The 25,243-nt window shown below is 51.9% G+C and overlaps 1 protein-coding gene across 3 annotated transcripts in view; it reads left to right on the top strand.

Moving 5' to 3' along the window:
• CCDC9B (coiled-coil domain containing 9B) overlaps nt 1–24,912 on the top strand; it is a 29,479-nt gene extending 4,567 nt beyond the window's left edge. For 2 of the 3 annotated variants that reach the window (XM_018083383.2, XM_018083382.2), the window contains 9 exons: nt 2,854–3,003; nt 10,117–10,191; nt 12,691–12,875; nt 13,965–14,026; nt 14,551–14,604; nt 15,060–15,165; nt 16,487–16,544; nt 16,894–17,702; nt 22,704–24,912. In XM_018083383.2, coding sequence (XP_017938872.2) covers nt 2,854–3,003; nt 10,117–10,191; nt 12,691–12,875; nt 13,965–14,026; nt 14,551–14,604; nt 15,060–15,165; nt 16,487–16,544; nt 16,894–17,670 — 1,467 coding nt within the window. In that variant the 3' untranslated portion in view covers nt 17,671–17,702; nt 22,704–24,912. The remainder of the gene's footprint in view (nt 1–2,853; nt 3,004–10,116; nt 10,192–12,690; nt 12,876–13,964; nt 14,027–14,550; nt 14,605–15,059; nt 15,166–16,486; nt 16,545–16,893; nt 17,703–22,703) is intronic. The other variant, XM_018083384.2, reaches the window with a different exon arrangement.
• The last annotated feature ends 331 nt before the right edge of the window (nt 24,913–25,243 follow it).

Below are 25,243 nucleotides of genomic sequence, written 5' to 3'. Positions count from 1 at the left end.
CCCACCCACGGGTAGCCAGGTCCCTTTCTGAGGGATCAGTCACCTCCTTGCCCTTCTGAGCCACTCTGGTGTTAAACTGTGTTGCTGTGATTGGAAAGGGGTTGGAAACAAGTGGGAGCTCAGGCAGATTTAGCTGCATTATTCCCCAACTATTCCCAGGGAGGCAGTGATGCTTGGTGGTAAAAGCAGCATCATTTCTCCCTGATACTGCATTCCAGAACATCCTGAATGTAGAAGGAAAAACAGAGTGAGATGAATGTCGCTTTCAGCTGCCAATGAGATGGGCAGGAAGTGTGACCCAGTATTTGCAGACTTAATTAAAAATTGTGTGAAAAGGCAAAAGTAATTGAAAACATTTTTTAAATCCTGAAACATCCCCTCCTGGGCACTGCCCCATTCCTTGTGGAATCTGTGCATCCAGACATAATGATTCCTGTCTCTGTCACAGCAGCGCTGGGAAAAGGAAAGGGTGGCAGCAAGTGGTGCTCCCATGGGTCCCCTTTTAGACACAGTGACGTGTGGGTTTGTGGCACTGAGGTCCAATCCAAAGCCATTCCCCGGGATAAGGAAGAGAAGCCCCACCCTTCCTGCTGCCCCGGACTTTGGGGCAGGAGTGCTGCAAACCTTGGCTGTCAGCAAAAGGCAGGAGCTGTTTTCTCCCTCTGAGGCAGCTTGGAAATGTTTTCCTGATTTTGTGCCTCGAATGCCTGTTCATTTGTTTCCCAGTGACCTAGTTACCCTTTCTTTCCAGGGAGAAATAGGCCACAGTCACTGTGCCATTAGAAAGTCATTTTATGTTACCTTGAAGGAACTGAATCGCTTGGGAAAAAATGCACCTTTCCAAATGATTTTTCAGGAGAAAGGGACAGAGGCCTCTCATTCCCTTTGTTCCAGACAGAGCACCAGGAGCGTGAACATCCCGTTCAAATGAAATCTCATTCCAGCACAGCCAAACCCTCTCCTGATGTGAGGGGGGAAATTCTGTTTTTTTCTCAGAACAGAGGGGCCCTGAAACCTCCAGTGTGACCGTAGTGTAGGGACCAGGCAGTCCCTGCCTCGGCTGCAGTGTCGCAGCCGCCTGTCACGTTGTGACACCCACTCGTCTGCCTGTGGCAGATGCCAAACGAGTTGTGCTCCATCCTGAAACGATCAGCTTTTTCTGCCTCAGGAACAGACCTTGCCATCTCTAGGGCTGGCTCACAGATGTCAGAGCAGGAGCCTGCCTTGACCCCGACACAGAGATCGGCACGGACGGTGCTAAAATGGCACAGGACACCTCGGCAGCACGTCCTTGCTTTGAACCCAACATATGGCTTCACTTAGTGCAAGAAAAGCAGAAACGGCAAAGGTCGTCCCGAGGGCAGCAAAACTTGTTAGGAGCTGCAGCTGGAACCCAAAAGTAGAGCTGTACATCCTCAAGGGGATGTGTAACAAGGTTCCCACCGTGTCCACACAGCTGGGACAGGCAGGACCATCAGCAGCGCAGGGACCACTCCTCCTTTCCCCTGCATCCTCTGCTGGGCTGCCAAAATCACCCAGATGTGAAAGATGAATAAACCAGAGGCTGAGGCTCTGCTGCTGGAAATCCTGCAGTGTCTCCTCAGACATTTCTCATGTGTTAGGAGGTTCGATGACTAAGAAGCCATAAAAAAGGTTGTGCTGACGGAGGCTGTGCACAGCAAGGCTCCCTCCACGCCAACATCTGCACTCCTGGCAGAGCTGAGGGGAGATGAGGCTAATGTGAGCCTTCTTGGTATCATATGTCATGGCAGAGTCTTTGATTGCAAGTCTTCACTACAAATCAGAGGTCAGGGTGTGCTGTTTGTTTTTGAAACCAAGTTCGTAGCAACAAAGAGTTCCCAAGTTTCACTGAAGTTTCCTTGGAGATTTTGAGCTCCTTTAAAATCAATATTCCAGTATGCGTGGAATCCCAAGGAGGAAAACAGGAAAACACACCATCCTTTACAGAGGGAGGCTGCTGAGGTTCCTTTATCCCTGGTAAAATTGAACAGACTTCATACAGATGAAGAGAAAAGAAAAAGATCAGAGGTAATGATGGAGATGACATAGTAAGTCTCTCATTTCCTTGTAAGGCAAAAATAAAAAGGCACACGATTGACCTGAAAGATGATACTTTTAAATGAGAAGAAGTATGTCTTTTTGCACAAATGATGTGCTCATGTTGTGGAAGTGATGGTTGAGGGCATTGGCAGGGACTCAGCCAGCAACAAAGATCATTAACAAAATAGGAACCATATGGAAATCCATGCAGGGAAGTCATGACGCTGATACGAACAGCTGGAAATAATATCTGAGAGGGGGAACTGCCCTTGCTCAAGGAGTTTATATATCAGTTTCCTAAACTATTCCACTGCTGAATAAATCATTCCAGAAATATGAACACACAATGACTATGAAATGATAAATTATTGAGTGTTAATACACTTCAGGGGAGTAACTGCTTTGTGGGCAAGGTTGGGGAGAACTCCACTGTTCCCTTCCTCTTCCACCCTCTCAGCTTCTGCTCCGAGGTAGCCTCACATTTTATTGTGTGTGAGGTGGGGACAACTTCACATTTGTTTCAAAGACACAAATGCAAGCTGAAAATAAAACCATCCAGCAGTGTCCGTGCTGCAAGGTAAATCCCCCCCTGCCTGTGCTGTGCCCAGCTAAACACACCTCCGTAATGTAACATCCCAGGTGCCTTCGAGTGGGGTGGCAGCTCTGTAAGCCGAGGGGACTGACTGCCCAGCTCATTTTCTGTTCTGCCAGCCCTGGATCCTTTGAAGCCTGGGATGGCCACTGTCCAAGGAAGGCTGTTGGAGGTGTCCCTAACTCATCCTGTCCCCCCAGGGCAAGCGGATCGTCAGTGAGAAACGTGCCGAGAGCTTCCCCGGCCCGGGCCGGGTGCCAGAGCTGGGCGAGGAGGACACTGACCACTTGGTGGCTTTCCGGCGGGGCAGGAGGATGCAGATTGCCATCACCATGGATAACAAGGAAAAGGTACGTGGCTGTAACCGAGCCGTGGCATCCACTTGTTCTGCTGGCATGAGGAGGGCCCAGCCACAGGGGGCTGGGAGAGACTGTGTGTTAATAGTGTGGAGACACTGGATCCATAGAGAGATGCTGTTTTGGGAGGACTGATGAAATCACTGCCAGATATGGGGCATGAATCTCACCTTCTCTCTCTTGCCAGCTTCTTTTTGGGGCCACACAGCAGACTGGGGCAGGAGCAGTGTCCTCCTGACTCACTGCACGACTTAAACCTCAACAGAGCTGGGCAATATCTGCTTCTGAACCCAAGTCCTGCTGTGCCTGGCCATCACCTGCTGAGTGATGTTTGAAACATATCTTTGAAACGTGTTTCAAATAGTTCTTTGCAAATACCTTCCTCGTTACACACACGGAGGCATGTGCTATTCTCCTCCTGGAGAGTTTTCACAGATAAGAAAGAATGCCTGCAGCAAACAGGGTCAGCAAAGCCTGTGTAGGAAAATAACACTCGGAGTGGCTGCCAAACACACCCAGGAATGCTGGGAGACGTCTGCAGCCCCCTCTCTGGGGCAGTGCCAACCATCTGCTGCTGCTGCCCACACTCATCTTCAGCTTCTCCCCCCACTTAGGGCTTACCTGGGCTCTGAGTGCTCCTTCTATATGGCTGCCAAGCAGCTTTTTGGATGCCATAAACCTCGTGTGAGCCGCCTGATTGAGCCACTGGTAACCCCAGAGGTCCATGGGACAGGGGACTACCATTTCAGTCTGGGAATCACCAACTTGGACATGATGGGAGTGACTTGGCCATGCCTGTGCTGTCCTGGTCCTTGAGGCTGTCCATTGTGCTTCTGTGATGTGCAGGACAAGTGTCTCCACTTCTGCTCTTGCTGGGCTTGTTAAAACACTTGTCTCTGTGGTCATCAAGGCTGGGGCTGTGCTAGGAGAGAGCAGCAGGAGCAGTGCCTGGATTTTGGCTTCAGATCCTGTGCTCTCCTTTAAGTGTATGGACAGCCCTGGAAGAGGTCACCTCCCATCTGGTTTCATTATGGAACATGAAATGTGAGGCTCAGCGTCCACGTACAGGAGTTTGGCGATGCCTTGCTCATACTGGCCCCAAAGCACCTGATATTCAGAGTGTGCATGAGGGCACCAGCTGGTGGGTGGCAGAGGGTGGCACTGAAGCTGGGGCACTCTTCTGGCAGCCGTGGGCTGTGAGGGAAGCTGTGAGGTGCCAAGGGGGAGCCAGTGCTGATATCTTCAGGGAAAGGGATTACGCAGAGCTGTTTGGGTCCTCCATTGCCTTGGCTGAGCAAGAGAAGGATCTGTCAGGAGCACAGGAAAGCCACAGGGGCTTCATGTAACTCTAGTTAACCAACACTTCCAAGGAGCACAGCACACTTTGTGCTGGCACAGACAAAATGTCCCCTGCTTCTGGCACTGAGCTTTAGGCATAGCCACTCCAGCCTGTGGGAAGCTCCTGCTCCCTGGAAAGCAGCGTACTTCCAGGGAATGTGCTGTCCCAGGCTGCACAGGAGGCAGGGAGCAGGCACTGGGGCTGCCACAGAGCCCAGCTCCCACAGCTGGGAAATGGAGGGGCAGGAAGGGTCTCTTAATGAGCTTATTTAAATTGGGCTTTCATGGGAGTATTTGTTGTTGGTCCTTGGATTCCTCTTACAATTCAGAAAGAGCTATAAAAGTGTTTGAAGCTCTAGTTTCCAATAGCTGTTACCAGCTGGATATGTTTCAGAGTCCAGCTGAGCTCAGGAGAATTCCTTGTTCCTGGTGATTTCCCTGGGCTGATCAGGCCCTGTTCCATCCCTGGTTAATGAGGATATCTTCCTATTGCCATGTTAATTGTGTCACCTCAGGCAACAGCTCCAGCAGCCCGGACAAAATCCAAATCCTTCCAATGAGACAAAAGGATGTGGCTGTAAGGGAGTGAAATGCTGGATTTCATGTCACCTCTGCAAGCTGCTTCCTTCTGTCCACACTTGGGCAACCTTTTCCCGGGATCAGTGACAGAAGCAGATGGGGCCTGAAGTGACAGGTCACGTTGGCATCTCACACATGGTTCCAGCCTGGGCTGGTGGAGTCCAGGGAGGTTTGGGCTGGCCCACCCTGTCCCTTCAGCTGATCCTAAGCTGTGTCAGGGATTAGTGTTTTAAACAAATACTTCTTTGCTATCAGTGAGGGTCCTTGAAAACTGAGTCCAGGCAGGTCTGTCTCACATCTGTGCTACAGAGGGATGTGTTCTCCAGGAGGGACTGGGAGCCAGTTGTTGCCTGAAGAGGCAACAACACCAAATGTACAAAGCCTGTGGGAATGACTGTAGCCTGCAGGGAATGACTGTGCCACAGGGGTGGTGCACATGGAGCATTTGCAGCAGCAGCACAGAGTCAGGGGAAGAGGAGAAGACCAGGGAAGCCTGTAGTCATCCCTCCCCTCCTACACTCACCATCCTACAAATTAGGGCCCTCCTCTGCAAAGAACAGCATCATTCTCCTCGATAGGCTTCTCTTTGCCTAAATTGCACTCTTTTTCTTCTTTGAGTCCATCCAAACTGTATCCCTTCCAAGCAGCCAGGAGCTGCAGTGTTAAGTGATGTGCTGGGCTGGAACATCCATCCCTTCTCTCTCTTCAGCCTTGCTCCCTGATAGCTCCATTTGCCGTTCCTGTTTCATGGGAAGCAGCTCATAGATCATCCCCTGGTCACTTCCCAAAGCACAAATGATTTTATCGATCCCTGTCAGGTCTCCCTTCAGCCACCTCATAAACCTTAAGACACTGCCTCTATTTAGCCATGTCTGCCGAGGACGTGGTCCTATATTTCCAATCACTCTCATTATCCCCATTTGTGCTTTGCTTATTTTTACCATATTCTTTCAGTACATGCAGACCAGAAGTACACATGGTATTCCAGCTGTGGGCTCTCCTGGGCACACTCAGTGACACAGCAATGTTTTTGGCTTGTTCTCTATTCTTCTCCCAACAACTTTGCATTTTCTTTGCTAAATAATTGAGCTAACATTTTCAGAGAACTGGTCACAATAGCACCAAAACATCATCCCTGACTGTTAGGCAGAGCTCAGTGCTGGTTACTCTGTGTGTGTACACAAGGAGGGCATTTCCTCCGTGGGAGTTATTTTGTGTTCCTGCTATTGAATTTCAGCTGTAATTTTATGATGCAGACATTCAATGTCAAGAGATCTTTTGCAGCTCTTTCCGGGCAAATTACATTCTTTGCCCTGGATGATTTAGTAGCATCAGCAAACTGTCATCCCTCTCTTCAGCTCCTTTTCCAGACCATTTATGAGCATGTTGAGCAGCACATATTCCAGTGGCACACTCCTGCTAATCTTCTGCCATGGAAACCGCCATTTCCTTGCCACTTTTTCTTTTCTACCTTTTAATCAGTTGTTAATCCAAAAGAGAAACTCCATCTTCATCTCCAGAATGAGCAGCTACTGGGAGAGCCTGGTGGGGGGTCAGTGTTGTCATCTGTCTAGCTGAGTGTTAGGACCTGATCTGGGACCCCCAATTCAAGGATTAGCTTTCAGCCTCTCATTCATCCCAGCATAGGCCATCCTTTGGGGGTTTTCACCTCAAGCCCCAGCTGGTTCCCTGCTCTTTTGGGGTTCCCACAGAGGCCTAGGAGAAAGGATCACATCCGTCACTCCCCCTTCAGTAGCCTGGACACTGGCACATTTGCTCTCCCTGCAGCAGGGCTGGGGACAGTGCCTCCTGTTCAGCCCTAAAAAGCCACTCCATGCTCTGGCAGTGTTTCAGGCTCATTAATACGCCAGAGCTGAGAGACAGCAGCCCAGGACCAGCAGAGCACAATGGTTAATTAACAGGTTACAAATCATCTCTTAAGTGGGTGGTTGATAGAGCTTCAGGGCTTTTAAATTGTCCTTTTATTAACAGAGTTTCCCAGGATGGTGTATCAGAAATTACTGTAATCAAGAGACACAAAAGCTGCTTTCAGGCACTAACGCAGATGTGTTGGACTCCAGTGCTTGCACAGGAGAGTAACCAAACCTGTGGCAGGAGAAACACTCGCTTTTCCATTGCAGGTGGGAGAGGAAAATAGGCAGAAAGGGTGGCTGAGAAGTCTTTAGCTCCCTTCAGGCAGCACAATTGGGAGGCAGATTTTTCAAAAAGAGTTAGAAAAAAAGAAATCCTCTCGTGTACTAGTTTCAAAAATCCTGCCCAGTGGGGGATCTGAGCACTGGAAAACCAGCTCTAAGCTCCTACAAAAATCTCCTCCCGCAGCAGAAATGCCAGTTGTGGTGCTGACATGTGCCTGGAGAAATGGGTACCAAAAGGTTAATTTAACTCATCTGTCAGTACCTATTTTTAAAATAAGAAGACAGTGAAGTAGCTCAAAGATGTGGAAGCCTGTCAAAGCTTTTGGAGAACTGTGAGCACAAAGCAGTGCTGAACGTGGCTGGTTAATGGCACCAGCACTGTCACCACTGCCCAGGGACAGTACCTGGGAATATGTGTTGGGAGGCCAGACAGACCTCTGTCCTGGGTCAGAGCAGGCTCTGCCTCACCCTGGGCTGAGAAACTGAGAAATCCTGGCATAAACCTTGGGATAAACAACCATAATCTTCCCTCTCTGCCTCAGGCTTTTGTGCCCTCCCCCTGCTCTGCAGGAACAGTTACACGAGGGATGATGATGTCCTTGTCATTTTTCATAATTTTGGGGGCGGAGAGGAGGAAGAAGGAGAAAAACATGTTTTGCTTCCTTGTGGTGTGTGGTGAGAGGGGAGCAGCAGCTCTGGGGCAACAGGACAATGGGAAATCTGCTCCGGAGCCAGAGCCAGAGCAAAGCCGGCTGTTCTCTGCTCGGCTCAGACCTACTGTCCTGGTACAAAAGAGCTACATTTCTGTGGTCTTCTCAATTTTCCACAAGGCCCTTTGAGAAGCAAAAATAGCTGCAGACTAAAGCCAAAGGCATGGCTTGGAGTGAGGGTGCAAAGGGGTGGAGGGTTGTGTGGTGTCCCTGTGACCCAGCGGTTTGTGGAGGGCACTGACGAGCGAGTGCTCTGAGCGGGACAGCCCTGGGATGCAGGGCTCTGGGACATTCTCTGGGATGCAGTCTCCGCAATGCAGGACTCTGGGATGCAGGTCTCCAGGACAGCCTCTGGGATGCAGGTCTCCAGGACAGCCTCTGGGATGCAGGTCTCCAGGACAGCCTCTGGGATGCAGGTCTCCGGCACTGACCAGCCATGCAGGAGCTGCCTGTTCCCCCGTATCCCGCGAGCCGCAGCACGATCCCTCACCCGGGCCATCCCTGCGGGTTCCCTGGGCACTGGCTGGCTCCCGGCTGCTCCGGGGCTGGAGGGAAGCTGTGCTGGCTGCAGGCAGAGCTCACTGCTCCCCCCAGCTTACTCACGGCTTGGCTCAGCGCTCCGGCTGTGCGGATGCTCCGGCTTTCCGGTTCCTGTCTTTGGGGGCACAGTCGGGCATTGTAAAGGGGCCAGACGGAATCACTCTTTGCATGAGCCTGGGGGGAGACAGGCAGGCTCAGCTGGAACAGTGAGCACACACGGCCCTGCAGCTCCCTGTCTGTTTCCCCATCAGTCATAAGCTGTTGGGCATTTTGGAGGCAAACGGTGCTCCTTCTCTCCCATGTCTCCCCCCACACCCCTCCACATGGAGGGGCTCCCGCTCTCCTGCAGTAACTGACCCCTTTGTCCCCTTTCCAAAAGGAGTTCTAGTTTCACTTGCAGCTGCTTTAAGGCTAAAGGCCCCTCTGCACCTTGCTCCCAGCCAGCTCCCTAAATAAGCAAGCTTTCCAGGTTTCTGCTGTTTAATCGCTCTGTAAATGCTCAGTTTTGGGGTGCAGAGACTCGTTGGATCCCTTGCTACAGGGTTCTTCTCGTGGGGCTGCACCAGCAGGGGACTTGGAGTCCAGAGGGAGCGTTTTTGTTGACACAAGTTTTCACAGCAACATTTTGAAATAAATCCTCGGTATCATCTTTCACCATATCCCCTTTTGCTGCACACAGGATATGGTGAGGAGTGGCTTTTCTGAGCACCCCCAAAATCTTTGCTGAAAAATCCCAGGACAATATAGCTACCATTTTCCTCATTATTTCCAAGGATCTGTTTTCACAAGCTTCCATCCACCCTGGAGCTACCAGTCAGCCCGGTGAAGCTGTTGTGCGCCAAGGGCAGTGTCCCTGAGCAGTGGCTGTATGGCCACACTTCCCACCTGCCTCAGACTTAGTGTGTGTGGGCAGGCCCCCAAAAGCCTGTCCCCAGCTCTCTCCCTCCGTGATCCCACTGGGTATGTGGGAACAGCCAGCAGCAGGATGAGTTGCCTTAGGAGATTGGGCAGAGCTGCAGGTATTGAGACTGATATCCTGAGTTTCCCGCATCCAACCCTGTAAAACTAAACCTGGGGCTGCCAAATGCCTGGAATAAAAGTCCTGTTTCCAGCCTGGGCTGGATCCCACCGCGCTGCCGCTTTCTGGAAGGGCTGAGCTGGCAGTTCGTGCTCCATGTTCCTCTTTGTGTTTCAGTTCTGCTTGGCACTGCACAATGGCAGCTCAGCCCACACTCCCCTGGCCCTGCAGCCATCCAGCCAGGCAGGAAGCCTTTCCTAACACATGTCTGTGCTCTGCAGGCTGTTCTGCTGAGAGGTGACAGCATGGGTAAACCCAGTGGGAGCAGGGATGGATCCCGGTACAAGGGCACCCATGTTTGCCAAGGACAAAAATCACTCCCAGCTTGACCATGCTGGCTTTTAGCTGCACCTTAGGTGGGATCCCAGATCTTGTGCAGTTGAATCACAAGCTGTGTCTTTGGCCCAAATCTGAAGCTTGGTCTGACTTTGAAAGAAATGGGACTATACAGGACGGCTCTCGGCCTCTCCCTTGGGAGGAGGGAGGGACCAGTGGGAATGCTTTTCTCACACACCTCTTGCTTTCTGATTTCCCTTTTTTTCTATACCAGCTTGATTCAGGGCCCCAGAAACCAATCCTTCCTCTTTTGCTGACCTTTTCTGAGCAGTTCTTACATGTCCTGGTGGGCACAGGGTCAGGCACTGGCTCCCCTGCCAGGAGTCCTTGCTTAATCCTTGAAATGACTCCTGTGTCTGTGCTCTTGCAGGCAGAGGAGCGGAGAACAGCAGAGAAGAGGAGATCAGACAGTGACAGAGGCCCAGAAAGTGAGCACAACCGGAAGGTGAGTGGGACCTGTGTCCCTTTGGGGGACCGTTGTCTTGGAAGAGGAAACCAGTAGGATGTGCCTCCCCACCACAGTCCTGAAGGAGGGTGATCTTTAAGGTCCCTTCCGACCCAAACCCTCCTGTAATTCTGTGAAGCAGCAGTGTGCTCTCATGTGGCCCCCACTGCTCATCCCGCTCCTCATCCGAAATGTAACCAAGTAGTTGACACTCTTAGAGCAAAGCAGTGCTGGAAAGGTGACAGGGACCTGCCTTGTGGCTGCTCAAGCCCCTCACACAGCTGCAGGGAAGGGTAACATGCTCACCCCTGTGGCAGCACAGCCCTGGCTGGTTCCTCTCCCAAAACCATTTCCTTGTGGATTGAAGAGCTCAGGCCGCATTAGCTACAGCTCCTCACTTTGCAGGAGCTGAGGAGGATGGAGGTAAATTAAAGCAGAGGCCTTCCCACTGACTGTTTAATGCAAAGCCTGGAGACATGCTGGCTCCCCTGAGCCTGCAGATGCTTTAATTAATGGAGCACAAATGGAATAACCCCACCTCAGCAGGATTCATTAGGAGGACACAGATGGGCTCCTAGACAATAATTCCAGCTGAGCCCCCCAGAGCAGGAAAGGGGAACATGACGGCCTGTGGTCCAGCCAACCACAGCTCTGCTGTCACTGAGGTGAGGGACCAGCCCTTCCTGCTCCATGGGCCCACAAGAGACCGTGGCACCAGCCTCAGTCCTGCCCTTACTTTTGGCTTTATGGGTGCATCAGGATCCATCCTGGCAGGATCCATCCTGGCAGGACCCACCGTGGGGCTGGAAGTGTGGGGGAGCCTCTCCAGGTGCCCCGGCCCAGGGATCCGTGCTTGCCCTGGCTTTGCCCTGCTGTGCCCTGCCTTTCTGTTCGCCTCCTCTCTCTCTCCCCGGGGCCGTGGGCTCAGGTGCCCCAGCTCCTGCCAGCCCAGGATGGAGGAGCATTGGAGCCACCCCAGCTCCGGCCCACGCGGGTGGGTCACCTCGGTAACGGGGCTTTCTGTGCCGCCCTCCCGCTGCTCCGCTTTCATCCCCACGGGCTGAGGGGGGAACTCCTCTCTGGGGAAGGGCTGAGGGCGGCTGCTGGAAGGACACGTGTGTGAGGTGATGAATTGCCTGCTGGTAATTAGCACCCCAGGACTGGCTCTGCACTGAGCTGTTCCCTGCGCTCTGTTGCCTGACAACACACCACGGCCTGCCGGCTCCTGTTTCCACTGCATCCATTAACCTGACAGCTGGGATACCTCCCCCCACATGCTCCCTAAGCTCTGAACTGCCTTTTCATTAAGATCTCAATTTTTGAGGAGTGACAAACCAAGAGCCTGACAGCAGTGAAGGGGAAGAGCCCCTTTGCTCCAGGAATAGGCACAGGGTCGGCCTGAGCTCTGTGACTGTGGGCTCCCGTGGGTGCCTGGTGGTCACAGAAGGCTGGCTGCCTTTTCCACCTTCTCAGTGTGAAGGATTTCATAGCCATAACTTAGATTTTAGTGTGCCAAAGTCTTCAGGCTGGGGGGACTCATCAGCCCGGTGCATGTTCTATGTGAGTTCAGCCTCTCAAACCCTGCTGCAAACACTCCAGGAACTGACTATTTGCCATAAGTAAACCTTAGCAAAGTGGCTTTTCCAGGAAAATCTGAGAACATTTGGGTTTAAAACCTTCACATGAGCAGTGAAGGCTGCTGTCTAATTTACACCCACAGTTAAAGTGGCTGCAGGTACAACTGCAGTGAACCCATCCTGTGGCCATTTGCACATGGAATTACAGGGGCAGGCTCCAAAAGGTTCAGGGGCTGAACATCTAGAATGAAAAAATACATCTTATGGGAGCTGCTTCCCAGATCTGGAGGTTGGATAGCACTCCAAGAGCCAAGGAAACACTGTGGTTTGGGTTAGGGAAACAGCAGTGACACCCCACTTCTTTAAGGTAACAGGAATGTGTCCAGATGGCAGAATCCAGGGCTTTAGGTGAAAGTTATTGTAATAATTTGAAATGTCAAAACTCTTCCTGTAGTCTGGATGAAGTGGAACAACTTCTCAGAAATACATTGCAACCAATTATCATTATATTGTTGAACATAATCCCCAGAAGTGTCCAACGCCAGGTTGGATGGGCCAACGAGATGAACTTTAAGGTCCCTTCCAATCCAAACCAGTCTGTGATTCCGTGAATATCCCTGGAAGGGAGTGGTTGCTTGCTGTGATTTGGCTGTGGATTTACAGTGTGGCTCCAGGCAATCCATGTAGCTTCTTCCTGCCTCAGTTTTCCTCTCTGTAGAGCCAGCAAGCCCAGGACTGGTGTATTTGGGGTGTGAGTGAAGCAGAGCCCTGGGTGTGCACAGCACTGCAGAGAGGGGAGCTGAGCTCGCTCCAGGTTGTTCTTAAATCCTGCTGAGCATTTCTGGTGGTGACAGCACAAAGTACCCTGAACGGGGCTGTTTCAGGCAGTTTTATTAACCAGAAGCTCTTTTCCCTCCCCCAGGATGGTGGGAAGTCAGTGCAGAAGAGCCCTGGAGACGGGAGTTTCCCCATGACTGGCCGGGAACGCTCCGAGTACATCCGCTGGAAGAGGGAGAGGGAGCAGATTGACCTGGAGCGCCTGGCACGGCACAAGAACGCCAAGGGCGAGTGGCGGCGGGCTTGGGATGTGGAGAAGTCAGAGCACATGTAGGTCCTTCCCTGTGCCAGGGGAGTTTGCCTGCAGAGGCCTAAAGCCAGTGGTGGGATCTGGTGCAGATACTGATTGCCGAGCAGATCCCATGCTGTCCTGTGCCTCTCCCTGGTCAAATCCACACTGCTGCCTCTTTCTCCCCCTGACCATGTGGGATCAGGTAACAGTCCACAGGTTCTCTCACTGCCCTGCTTGTTTGTCCTTTTCAAGCACAGGAGAGTCCAACGTCCCTAAATCCTCCCCACCCCATACACTGAGCCTGTTTGGGCGCTGCAGGTTGAGGGGGTCACCCAAAGGGCCACCTGTGGGATACAGGAGCAGTGCTGGGGACAGCAATGTGGGAGAGCTGGGAATGGGACTGACACATCCCTGCCTTAATCACTGTCCCCCTGACTGTGCTGCTTCAGCTGGGTCACACCACCTAGGGAGCTTTGGAGGATGACCTGGCACCTGCAGCAGGATAAGGCTCTGGTAGGGTTTGGAGTTTGGGAATGTTACAAAGGTTTGCTGATAGAACAGTTCGTGCAGGGCAGGTAGGTGGGACAATCCTTTGGCTGAGGAATGGGACCAAACACATCAATTTTCAGTCACTGAGACCTCAATAATTAGAGGTGAACTGTCTTAAGTGGGTGCTGAGTGTTGCTGGCAAGACAGCCCTGAGCCCTGCTGCTCTCTCATATATCAATTTTTAAGAGAAAAGTCATAACACAAAATAAGCAGGACTAGAAATGAACCAGATGAGTCTGATCTGAGATGACAAGTCCTAAAGCTACTTCAGGCTATGTTTGGAAGCTTTGGGAAGCTTCATTTGAGCATGGCACAGCTACACTACAGGCATCTATAGGGAGTTCACAGAACTTAACATATACATGTGGGTACTGATGTAAAGGTTTTGGAGGCTCTCCTTTGGGGTAGAATTGCCTTACAGCCTCGTTTCTCCTGGCTGGTGCAGCAGCTTCAGCTCCTGCTGAGAAACCTGCCCAGGTTTGCCCATGGGCAGGTGCCGAAGGGCTGAGGGCTCCTGCCCACACTTTGCACACTGGGGAGGATGGTCAGGTCTGACAATGCCTGTTTTTAACCTGCAGGTTTGAAGAGGACTTTGTTAAGGATGGGGAGCCAGCCTTGGATAATCCCAGCAATAAGAAAGGTTGGCAGGGGACACCTAGACTCTGTCCTGACACTAGTGAGCGCTGGTCCTGCGCACCCCAGTGCTGCAGCAGCTGCCGGGGCTGTGTCAGCTGAGAAGCTCTGCTTCCCTGGGCAAATGCCTCTGAGCTGGGGCTCAGCCCTCCCTGGGCTGGGCAGGGGGCTCAGGGGATGGGATTTGAGCTGGGTGCTAGAGCTTTGGACCTTCCTAGAGCTTTGGACCTTCCCAGGGACAGCACTTGCTTCTGTAACCTGGGACGACACCATCCGGAGGCTCAGCCCTGTCTCCTTTCCCAAACACTGGTTTGAGAGGCAATCCTATTCCAGAGCACAGCATCTCTGATCCCTGGGGCACATGCTGGCTTCTTTACTAGCATTAGTCCATCCTGACTCCTGTTGCTCAGGAGATGGACTGGCAGAACCAAGCTTTCCCTTGTGACACCCTGTTTGAACATCAGCCTTTCTGCTGCCTGTCCATTGCAGACCCTCACTCACTTCGGTGCTTCCTTTGCTGTGTCCTTGCAGGGGGAAGAAATGCAAGGAAATTTCAGCACAGGTCCTTTCCTGCCGATGGCAGAGGTGAGTAAGCCACAGGATTCTTTTGTGCCACCCCACTAAATGCCAGCACCTCTGATACTCCTCATGCAGAGAGTTCTCTCCAGGCATTCACAGATTTGGAGTGGCTTTTGGGGACAGACCACATGGCTGCTCTCATATCTGTGTGCAGGGGAGAACAAGACTTCCAAGAACAGCACAAAGAAGACTATATCCAAGGAATGAGATTTAAAGCTATAATTGGAATTTGGAATAAAAAAAAAACAAAACAAAACCACAGAATAAACACCCTAAATTCTCAATTTGTATTTATGACTTTAAAAAACAGATGTGCAGTATGCACACAGCTTCAGAGGCTTCCCACTCCAGAGGTACTTTCCAGGGACCCAAGGATGTTGACATCTCCAGGGGTCTGGAGGACTGGAAGCAGCAGGCTGGTCGTGCCTGCTTTTGCCTGGCATTTCCAACCTGTTTTGCAGGTGGAGGACACCACGGGGTGAATGTGAGCGACCCTGGCCCCAAGGCAGTGCCCGCGGTGAGCAGCCGCGCCAAGGGGAAGGACAGACTGACGGGCAGAGCCAGGAGGTGAGGAGCTGGCAGCAGGGCCGTGCTGGGCTCACTCCTTGCCTAACTGGGAAGAGGGACAGACAAAACCAGATGCTTTCTGCGGCGTCTGGCAGGAATTCCCTTGGTGGGGTTTGTGGGACTTGTGGGGTGTGTCGTCGCTGTCCTGACCTGCTGCACCAGCTCTCTGAGAACAGCCCGGGGGGTTGGGTTACTCTGGGTCCAGATTTGGGTACCACTGGCACACCCCAGCAAGCTTTTGGACACATCTGGTCTGGCTTCCAGGCACGGCTGAAACGGAGGAGCCGCCTCCAAAGATACTCCCCAAATGAACCAATAGGAATGGGGATTGACACTGTGGTACAAGTGGCTTTAATTCTTCTGAAACAACTGCTCTTAAAGATACCAACCCTGGTGAGGAGGGAGGGGGCTGCTTCTGCCAGCTGTGAGCAGCCCACAGCAACGCAGTCATTTGCACAGAAGGAATTTCAGAATATCAGCAAACCCATGTTTTGCAGGGAGAAATATGTGCAGATGTTATATATGTGTATATTATATATACCATGTTTGTTTGTGACCTGTAAGTCAGCAGGCACACACACAAGCAGGGAAGGGTTCCTCAGCCCTTCCCTGCCCAGTAGCACTGCATGGGCAGGTTCAGATTTATATTTATATTCACCCAGCAAATTCAGACAAGCCAAGGAAAGCAGTTCCTCACGCAGCCTTTCACAAAGCCGTGGCCCTCCTTGGCACAGGATGTTGTAGCTGCTGCAAATTTATTATGGGGTCAAAATGCACTCACACAAATCCTTGGGAGAGACTGTCTGCTAAGCTCAGCATGACTCAACAGAGATACCATCTCAGGCTCAGGAAATCCCAGAGCCACATGTTCCTGGAAGCTGGGGAGGGAACAGGGGGTAGGTCAGCGCATTTTTCCTCTTTCCAAACCTTACCCTAAGCACCTGCCAGTGATGCTGGGAATGTAAAAGCAATTTTATCCTTCAGCATCTCCCTCTGTGACCTGGGACACTTGGGCACTGTCAGGCAAACAGGACCAGACTGTGGCAAGCACCAGCACAAGCAAACTGTATCTTCTTAGTCTAACTCAACTGTCTGTTCCAGCAATTGGAGTTTATGTTTTCATTACAATTAGAATTATAACAACCACTTCATTAAGATTTAGTGGCCTCAGATGAGTTTCTCTGGATGGGCCTGGACGAGGGGCTCAGACAAGGAATGCATGGCCCTGGTAGGAATCCCTACCAGGTGTCAGGCAGGGACAGTGGCTTTGCCATATGAGAACTTGAGGGCCTAAATTCTGATTTAATTTTTTTCTTGACAGGTGGGATGCAAAAGAAGGCGAGGACATGTCTTTTCTGAAGGATGACCTTGATGGCCAGGTGAGCTCAGGAGTTCCAGGCTGGCTGCTTAGTTTTCCCAACACATGCACTACCAGGAAAGTTGGATTATCTGAGCCACTGTGAGCTGGGACCTCTGTTTTGGGGTCAGTGTATCCCTCATTAACACTCTCCACATGGCATGGTGTGACAGCAGCTTCAGTGCTTGCACTGCCCCTCTGTCAGCACAACCACCCAACTATTCTGGCCCCTGAACACTTCACCTACATCCCTTCACACTTTTTAATGGCCTTTGCAAATTTTCCCTCAGGTTTTGAGAACCCTCAGAGGCAAGAAGTACCATCTACTGGTATTTTAAAAAGCTGAACTAAATGTCTCCTTTGTTTCTCAGAGGAGCCTTGGTGCGGACAAGCGGAAGAGCAGAGGAGAGGAGGGGGTGGAAGAGAACTGCACAGCTGAGCAGGAGGAGAAGGGGAAGCAGCCAAGCCTCCAGGATCACGGGGCCTCCTCGTCCCAGCGGCTCCGAAGGGAAGGGGGGAAGGTCCATCCTGCCCACAACGGGCAGAAGGAGGAGCGGAGAGGGGTGAAGGGCTGCAGCACGGAGGTGTCTGTGACCAGCACAGGGGACTCAGAGCCAGGGCCCAAGCCAAGCAAGGAAAGTGTTGGGGAAGATGCCAATGGGAAGCCTGGCACTGCTGACACCTCCCAGGAGAAGGAGAGCACTGGCAGCACTGCTCCTGCGAGCAGCCTCCCAAGCACTGTGCCAGCCACCAGCGAGGAGACTTTGTCCCTGCCCATGGGAGCGAATGTAGATGGAGCTGGATCAGAGAAAAACCCAGTTTCACAACAGGAGTCCTCCCAGGACTCCTCAAACTGCCATGGAGAACAGCTGGACACAGCAGCAGGAGACAGACTGGATGCAGATCAAGGACAGCTGGTGAGCAGAGGAGGGGAGGAAATGACCCAAAGCACTGCCCTGGAGGGGCAGGCACTTGCACTGAAAGGAGAAGATGCTGAAGGCACTGAACACCAGGAGCCTCTGCCCCCAGGGAAAGCCAGCTCTGACAAGACTGTTGTGCCTGAGCAGGACACAGCAAAGTCCCAGTCCGGAGAAGGGGACCAGCCTGAGGACCACAAGGACAAGGACACTGGGGATGCCCTCAACTAGCACAGGTTACACCGGCTTGCCTGAGACAGAAGGTGAGTTCCTGACCCCCTCCCCATGGAGTCTCTGCTGTCCCATTACTGCTCTCAGCCATAGTACAGGGCCACAACTCCACTCGCTGTGGTATGATGGCATCAGGGCAGAAAACTGTCCAGAAATGTTCATTAGCAGGGCTAGGGATCCCTCAGGGAGTTAAACCTGTGAATCCCAAAGGCCTGTCCTGGAGTGGATGGGGAAGGAGTGGAAAGTCAGGAAAATTCTGACTGAAAACTGGGCTGCTGCCACACATTAGTTAGGGCACAAACTGAGACTATTCCTGGGAAGGGAAAACCTGAGAAAGGATGAGAGGGATAACCTCAGCAGGATTACTTGTCTCTGGGGGGATCACAAATTGAGGTCATCATGGTACCTGCCCCAAACCCTTTGAAAGCCCCACCCCGTGGGCAGAGGTTTGGGGAAGGTTGGCTCCGTGGGGAGTTGTTTTCCCAGTACAAGGTCTGTGAGTGATGGATGGTAACACTGGTGCAGGGCAGTGCATAAACACACAGGGTGAGATGGGTCACGAACCAAACAGAGGAGGGAGAACAGAGCTGGTTATGGAGAAGTGCTCCAGGTTTTATACAAAGAAGTTTCTTCCAGAAGGGCAAACGGAAAGCAAGAAAAGCCAGGAGAAGGAACAAAGGATGGCAGGAACAAAGGTAAGGTAGGAATTAGGAGCAAAGGGCAAGGGGAGAGTGTAGGGGCTCTTTCTGCAAGGTGTGTTTTTTCTGGGCAGTGCCCCCCAGATCAGGATGTCACACAAAGCAGAGGTGAGCATTTCCAGAACATGGGCCAGGTTCCCTCACCCCTGAGTTGCTCTCAGGATACCCCTGGCTCTTTCCTTTACAGAGGCAGCAGCTCTGTTCCATGAGTAGGCACTTGAGGCAATTGGCTGCTCAGAACCAGGCAGGCAGACCCCCCCTCAAGTACCTTTCCCAGATTCCATGAGCTTTCCTGCAGACCTCAACCCAGCAGTGCGTCCCCCGGTGCTGCTCAGCATTCATCCCAGAGTACAAATGAGCTTAGGGATGAAGTGGCTAAGCTGCTAACAAAGACTTTCCCTATAATCCCATCCACACAAAAGGCAGGGAGAAGCACAAGAGTCACAGCAATTTCAAAAAGACAAAGCACCAAGAACCAGCAGGAGCTGGTTCTGTGCTCAAACGAAAATTCCTTCCAGTGAGGGAAATTAATTCCAACAGCATTTAGGAAAATGTTTTGAAACACCTGGATGCACATACTGGGAGATTACTGTCCAGCCATGCCTCTCCAACCTACCAAAACTCCCCCCATATTAGAGGATAAAGGGATGAATGGCAACCTTGCTCACTCAGGATAACTTTAATTAGACACCAGCTAAGAGGAAACACTAAATTACAGCAGTCCATTTTCATCTCAGCGATGGGAGATTCCTGTGGTTTGGTAATAGGGCCCTGAGTCCACTTCAGCGTGGCTCTCCACTCCATCAGTCCTCTCTGGACTAATTACAGCAAGCTTAATTACAAACACAGCCATGTGGCCTGGAGTAGAGGAGGTGTTTGCACTTCAGCACTCAGGTACCTGCTGGGCTGAGCTGGGGCTGGGCACTGGTATCGATATCCAGGGCTTGGGAAGCTTCAGGGCTTGGGAAACACCCGAGTGTTGGGATGCCAGGGGGAACTGAAGGGTTAACTGGTGTCCATTCCATCCTGCCTTCCTGTCTCTCTCCTTCCTGCTGCCAGGCTCATTTCCCCTTGCCTGACCATGCCCCCACTCCTTTTAGTGCTTAGAGCAATCAGTAATTCCCAGCAAAGCCCATCTAGTTCCACCCCCCTGCCATGGACAGGGACACCTTCCCCCAAGGAGCAGCAGGGTCTGTGTCCGCCATCTCAGCAGTGGCTTAGCAGGACTGGTTCATAATTCCCTGCCAGGAGGTAGCAGGTGACTTCCCAGTGGGATTTGCTTCTATTTCTCTGAAAAATACGGATGTGACAAATGCCATGTATGTCCCAGGAACGTGTCTGTTCAACACCTCAGATCTCACAAAACCCAAACTGGAGCCCTCGTTAAAACTTTTCAGACAGAAAATGTTATGTTTTTAAATACTGGTGATCCAGTTTTGGTACAGTGCAGTTTTTGGAAAATCGGTGTTGAAAGAGATGGTGTGATACTGCAAAATACACCCTGTCATCCCCGAGGGATGTAAAAATATCATGCCATTGCAAAGTTTATCTTGAGGAATTTCCATCCAGTAGAAAATCCTGGACTGGGTCACTTCACCTGCTACCCAGGGCCATGCCCTCTCTTCATGACCTCACAGGTCCCAAAGCAGGGCAGCATCTGTAACAGCTGGAAACGTGTCTCAGTGATAAGGATGGGCTGTCCCTGCCCTGCTCCCTGCTCCCACTCCCACGGAATGCAGATCTCACATCCCTTCCTGCACAGCAGCAGCTCCATGCAGCCACCACATGGGGTTCACAGCTCCCCCTCCCAGTGCCTATTTTTGGCACTAACAATCTCCAGCACCTCCAAACCAGTGGGAGATGCTGTGCAGGGAGCGTGGTGGGGCTTTCATCCGTCGCTTCAAATAACAAGGAATAAATATTTACCCGAAGTGCAGGACTGGAATCCCTGGAGAATGTCCAACAAGTCCCAGAGAAGTAAACGATACACAAAAACCACAGAAGCTTTTCCCTGAATTCTCTTGAGAAAATTAATCTTAACATCTTTAGAGCAAATGCAGCTGGGGGTGGATTTGCAGAGCAGCTCCAGGGATGTGACCTTGGCGCTCTGGCTGACGTAAACAGGAGTGGGACCGGCAGGGCCTGTGTGCTGGGGACGGAGGGGTCGGCACAGGTCGGCTCTGATGCAAAGCAGCGCCCAGGGTTGGTGCAGGAAGCAGCACAAGCACAGACCAGCACTTCCCAGCACAGCCAGGGAGCTGCGGAAGCACAACCGGCTTCCTCGAGGTTCAGGAGACAGGAAATCCCATCTGCTGGCACGTCCTGGGAGCTGGCCTGGGATTGGCAGGGTCAAGGGCTTGCCTGGGATAGCACCGGCCTCCCTGGTCCTTCCTGCAGCCCACAGCACCCTCTGGAGCCCACTGTCATGCCGTGGGCATTTCACATTCCCAGAGCACCTCTGAGTGCCACCACAGCAGAGAGCTTAGTCCTCCTGGAGAGCCAGGGAGTGGGATTGTCTCTGTACCTCTGGAGTGATGGAAACCTCTCCCGTGGTGTGATGTGGGAAAATACTGTTAACACAGGAAAACACAGGGATTCTGTGAGAGTGGTGCAGGAGACTCGGGACACACAGGGAAGGACTCCAGAGCTGGTGAGGGAATGTTGTTTAGTCTAGGAGAAGGAAGGCAGAAAGCAGTGGAGTCGTGATCTCTGTAAATACAGGGGTAGCGAACACCAGCAAAGGAGGAGAAACATCCAAGCCAGAACACAATGCTGGGGCAGAGACCAATGTATTGGAGAAACACAGGAATAAATACGGGAAAATCAGGAAAAGGTGGCCACCTGTCAGGGACAGATGACTTGGAAGCACACCATGGCTGGAGCAGGGACCTCCTTAGGGCTACTTACTGAAGCTTAACAACCTAAACACAACTCAGGGCCAGATGAGCTGCTGCCATTCCAGCACTGGGAACAGAGCTGCTCTTGGATCCTGCAGTTGTTTCTGCTATCCCAGAGCTCCAGGAGGGAGCAGGTGCCCACACCTCAGCCACCTGTGTTCACCCTCCTAATGTAAACCCAAATGAAGAGGAGTTCAAGATAATGTCCAGCTCCCACAGGGATCTGCACAGACTGCCTTTACAGGTTTAAGCTCACCAAGGATTGCAGTGATAATTTTGCTACCAGCAAATCTAGACAAAGAAACCAGTTCTCATTAAAATAGGAATTAATTCAGGGATGTCCAATGGCCTGTGCTAGAGGATGTCTCATGAACTTGAGGGCAGGTTTAGATGGGATATTGGGAAGAAATCCTTCCCTGTGAGGGGAGTGAGGCCCTGGCACAGGTTGCCCAGAGCAGCTGTGGCTGCCCCATCCCTGGAAATGTTCAAGGCCGGCTTGGAGCACTTCTGGTCTATTGGAAGCTGTCCCTGCTCATGTGGAGCTGGACACCCTCAGCAGCAGGACAGGCTGCACACAGACAGGACCAGGAATAATGTCTCCAGCAGCAATCTCCTCTGAGCTGTACATGGCATTGGCTGTGTCAGTACCTTGGGTCTGGCTGCAGAGCAGTTCCTTATTAAATATCCGTGGCTGTGTCCTTAGATGATTCCTTGAGAGGTTTCTTTTTTATGCAAGCCAAGCTTCCTACGGCCTCTCCTGCCTTCGCGGGGTTTCATCTGTTTTTCTTTTTATATCCCCTCCCTGACCTTTCTCGGGAGCTTTGGGTGCTGAAATCTGCATCAGCAAAAGGCAGAGCTGTGGATTTAAACATGGAGGCAGGAAAATGCCAGCTCAGCAATTCTGAGCAGCACCCAAGCATCTGGCAACCAGAGAAGAATAAAAAGTCTGCCTTTCCCAATTAAAATCAGTGTGTCTGGGGCTGGAGGCAGCTCCAGAACAGCAGACTCCAGACACGGGATAGTTTTTCACTAGGGAAAGCTGATTCACCCTCTGCCCTTGGGGCACACAAGGGCTGCACCCCCAGGCCAGGTTCACACGGAAACCAGCCCCTCCTTTTGCTCCAGCATACACAGAAGCATGTCAGGATTGTTGTTCCCGAGATGTAAGGAAAGGATAAAGGAGTCCTACCTGTCCCAGAGGAGGACTGGGAGTGTTCCATCCAGACTGGTGCAGTCAGCTCATCCCCTGGGCTGCGGAGCCTCCGCTGCTCCCGTCGGATTTGGCAGCAGGTATCTGGGTTATGCCCCAGCGGTGCCTCCCAGGCAGCCCCAGCCGTGCAGGAAGGGCAGGTTGGAACTCAGCAGACATTTTAATTTACACCTCAGCAGTTCCCTGGAGACTGATAATCCCACTGCTGTCTCTGCTCTCCTTTTGCAGGATAACGTGCTGGAGGCGGTGGAGGAGAAGAGAAGAGGAGCACAAGCTTGTCCTCACTCTTTTACCTTCTATGAAATCAGCTTTCAGCACCTGCCCTGTGCCCAGCACCACCCCACTCACAGTTCTGGCATCCCCCTTCCCTCTCCATCTGCCAGAGGACAGGGAAGGGTGCCCACACTCCCACCCTTCAGCAAAACCACCATCACTTATCTCTTTATTTGTTTGGCCTATATTGCAGCTGCATGGCAAGCCAAGGAAATGTCTACTGGATGCACTTTATTTAATTTAATGACTAATTCTGTGTAGAGTTAAGGTTTGGGTTTCTGGGCACAGTTTTCTGCCCTGGAGGCTGGAGGGACCTGCCTGTGTCAGGGCTGTGCCAGAGCCTGGAGCAGCGGGAAGGGGTGGCGTGTGAGGGTGTAGTTCATAGGTGGGTGCAGAAATAGCGTTCAGAGCTCTGGTACTAGAGGTTTGCACGTGGTTGAAGTGTTGGCAGAGGTGAACAGTAGTGGCAGGGCTGTGGATGGATGGATGGATGGATGGATGGAGCACAGCCGTGGGGCACACAACTCCATGTGCCAAGCACAGATGCCCCCCAGCATCTCCTCCCTGAAGAGCCTCCAGCTCTCCCCTGCCAGAGGCTGAGGAGCACATCAGGACACTGCTGTGTGCCAAGGAAGGGGCTCTTGGGTTGAGCAGGGGTGGGCACAGCTCAGCCAACTGTGCCCGCTTCCCAAGGTCACTGGTAACTGGGCACCCCTGCAGCAGGGCAATCTCCTCCTCCACCACACTGCCCAGAGCAGTGCCAGCAGGACCCAGGCCAGACTGGACCTGGAGGCCCAAGACTTCCTATCAGCTTTCACCTGCCTGGTTGTGCCTTCTGTAGCCTTGTGCTTGAATTAAGAGGGCAGGAGTCCTCTGGAAGCTGCCCCACAGACCTTCTGAGCTGGCCTTAAAGACACCTTTCAAATGCAGGATCTGGAGAAGCATTTACAAGCACAAACGTGCAGCAATTCCAGCTGCTTGGATTTCCAGTCACAGCAAGCTGGGACCTAGCTGGAATACAGCTACCAGTTAAGGAGAAGGCACAGGGGATAACACAGCAGGATTTCTGACGTGGGAACGACACAGCAGAGAGGGCATCGCCTTGGAGGTGCTGCTGTAAAACCTGACGCCAGAGCAAAGTCCCGGGGCCAGGTGTGTGGAGACTGCCTGGAATGCCCTGCAGGACCTGCTCTGGCCAGGCTGCCAGACTGCCCTGGAGACCAGGCTGGCACATGTGGACTGAAATACTCAATGCTGCTTTAATATACTAATATTTGCACACATAAACATTTGGTTTATGACTTAGACCCACAGCACCTACCGTGAAGCACAAGCCTGGGAATTTCTTCCACATGCCAAATTCAGGAGAGTTTACTGGCTTCACACCAGGTATTGTCAAGAAACAGAGCGTGCAGCTTTTGTGTTTTATCAGTAGAAACATCTTCACCCCACCAAAGCCCAGATGGGTTTATTTGGATTTACCCAACAGATAAATAAAAGATTGTAAAATTGCTCCAGGTCCTGGAGCTCCTCCATCACTGTTAAATGCTCATTTTCCTTATCTGACTGCCTCAAAAGCCTGCTTACAATTGTTTAGTTTGTTAATTTATTATTAGTTTGTACATCAGGTCTCTGACCTCACTCTTGGTCCAGTCAGCCTGAGTCATTACCAGCATTTCCCAGGAGCCACTTTGCCTCCTGGTCCATGGAACACACAGTCTCAGCTCAGGAGCTGCTGCACTCCAGAGCAGTCAGACACAGCCAGGCAGGGATCTCCCATTGCCCTGGTCCAGCGCTGTGCTGGAGAGATAGGAAACCTTATTGCCCTAGACTGTTCTGAAAGGAAAACTATCACTGTTCCTCCATTCCCTCCTTTTCCTCCTGCAAAGCCAAGTGACTTTGCAGCTACTGATGCCCAGGAAGGACTGAGTCTGGATCCAGGCTCCAGGGATGGGGCTGGGCAGGTCGTGCCTGTTCCAAGTGTAATTTTTTCCTGCTCATTAACACTTTGCTCGATGCACTTTGTTTGGTGCCTGGGTTGTGATTTTTCAGACAACTGTGGCTTAGCTGCTGCTTCTTTTATGGTGAGAGAAAAGACTGAGAAGTTGACAAATCTGATGTAGAGGGATTATTTATATGAAATAAAAGTTGGAATGAGGAAAAACCTGTTTCTTACTGTTTCTCACATGTAAAGTTTCCACATGTAGAGTTTTAGGAATTGAACCTGTAATCTCTTCTTTTTAGAGGAACAGCTCCAGTTCAGAGTGCTGATCCTTTTGGGAAGTGCTGAACTCCTGGGCTAGCTAAGCTCCCTCACCCAAAAGCTTCCTGCAGCGATGCCAGGAAGACAAGGGTCACTTTTTCATCGAGGCGTCAAAGCCACCACCTCATCACCACTACACTTTCCTCACAAGCAAACGTGTTGGCAGCTCAGGGATTTGGTGGAAGTTATTCCAGCTCTTCCAGACCCCAGGGAAGCAGCAGCACTCCCAGGC

Source organism: Manacus vitellinus, unplaced genomic scaffold, assembly GCF_001715985.3.
Source record: "Manacus vitellinus isolate BGI_N305 unplaced genomic scaffold, ASM171598v3 scaffold_63_pilon, whole genome shotgun sequence".
Taxonomy (NCBI): Eukaryota; Metazoa; Chordata; class Aves; order Passeriformes; family Pipridae; genus Manacus; species Manacus vitellinus.
The sequence above is the reverse complement of the archived record's forward strand: the minus strand, read 5'-3'. Positions and strand labels throughout refer to the sequence as shown.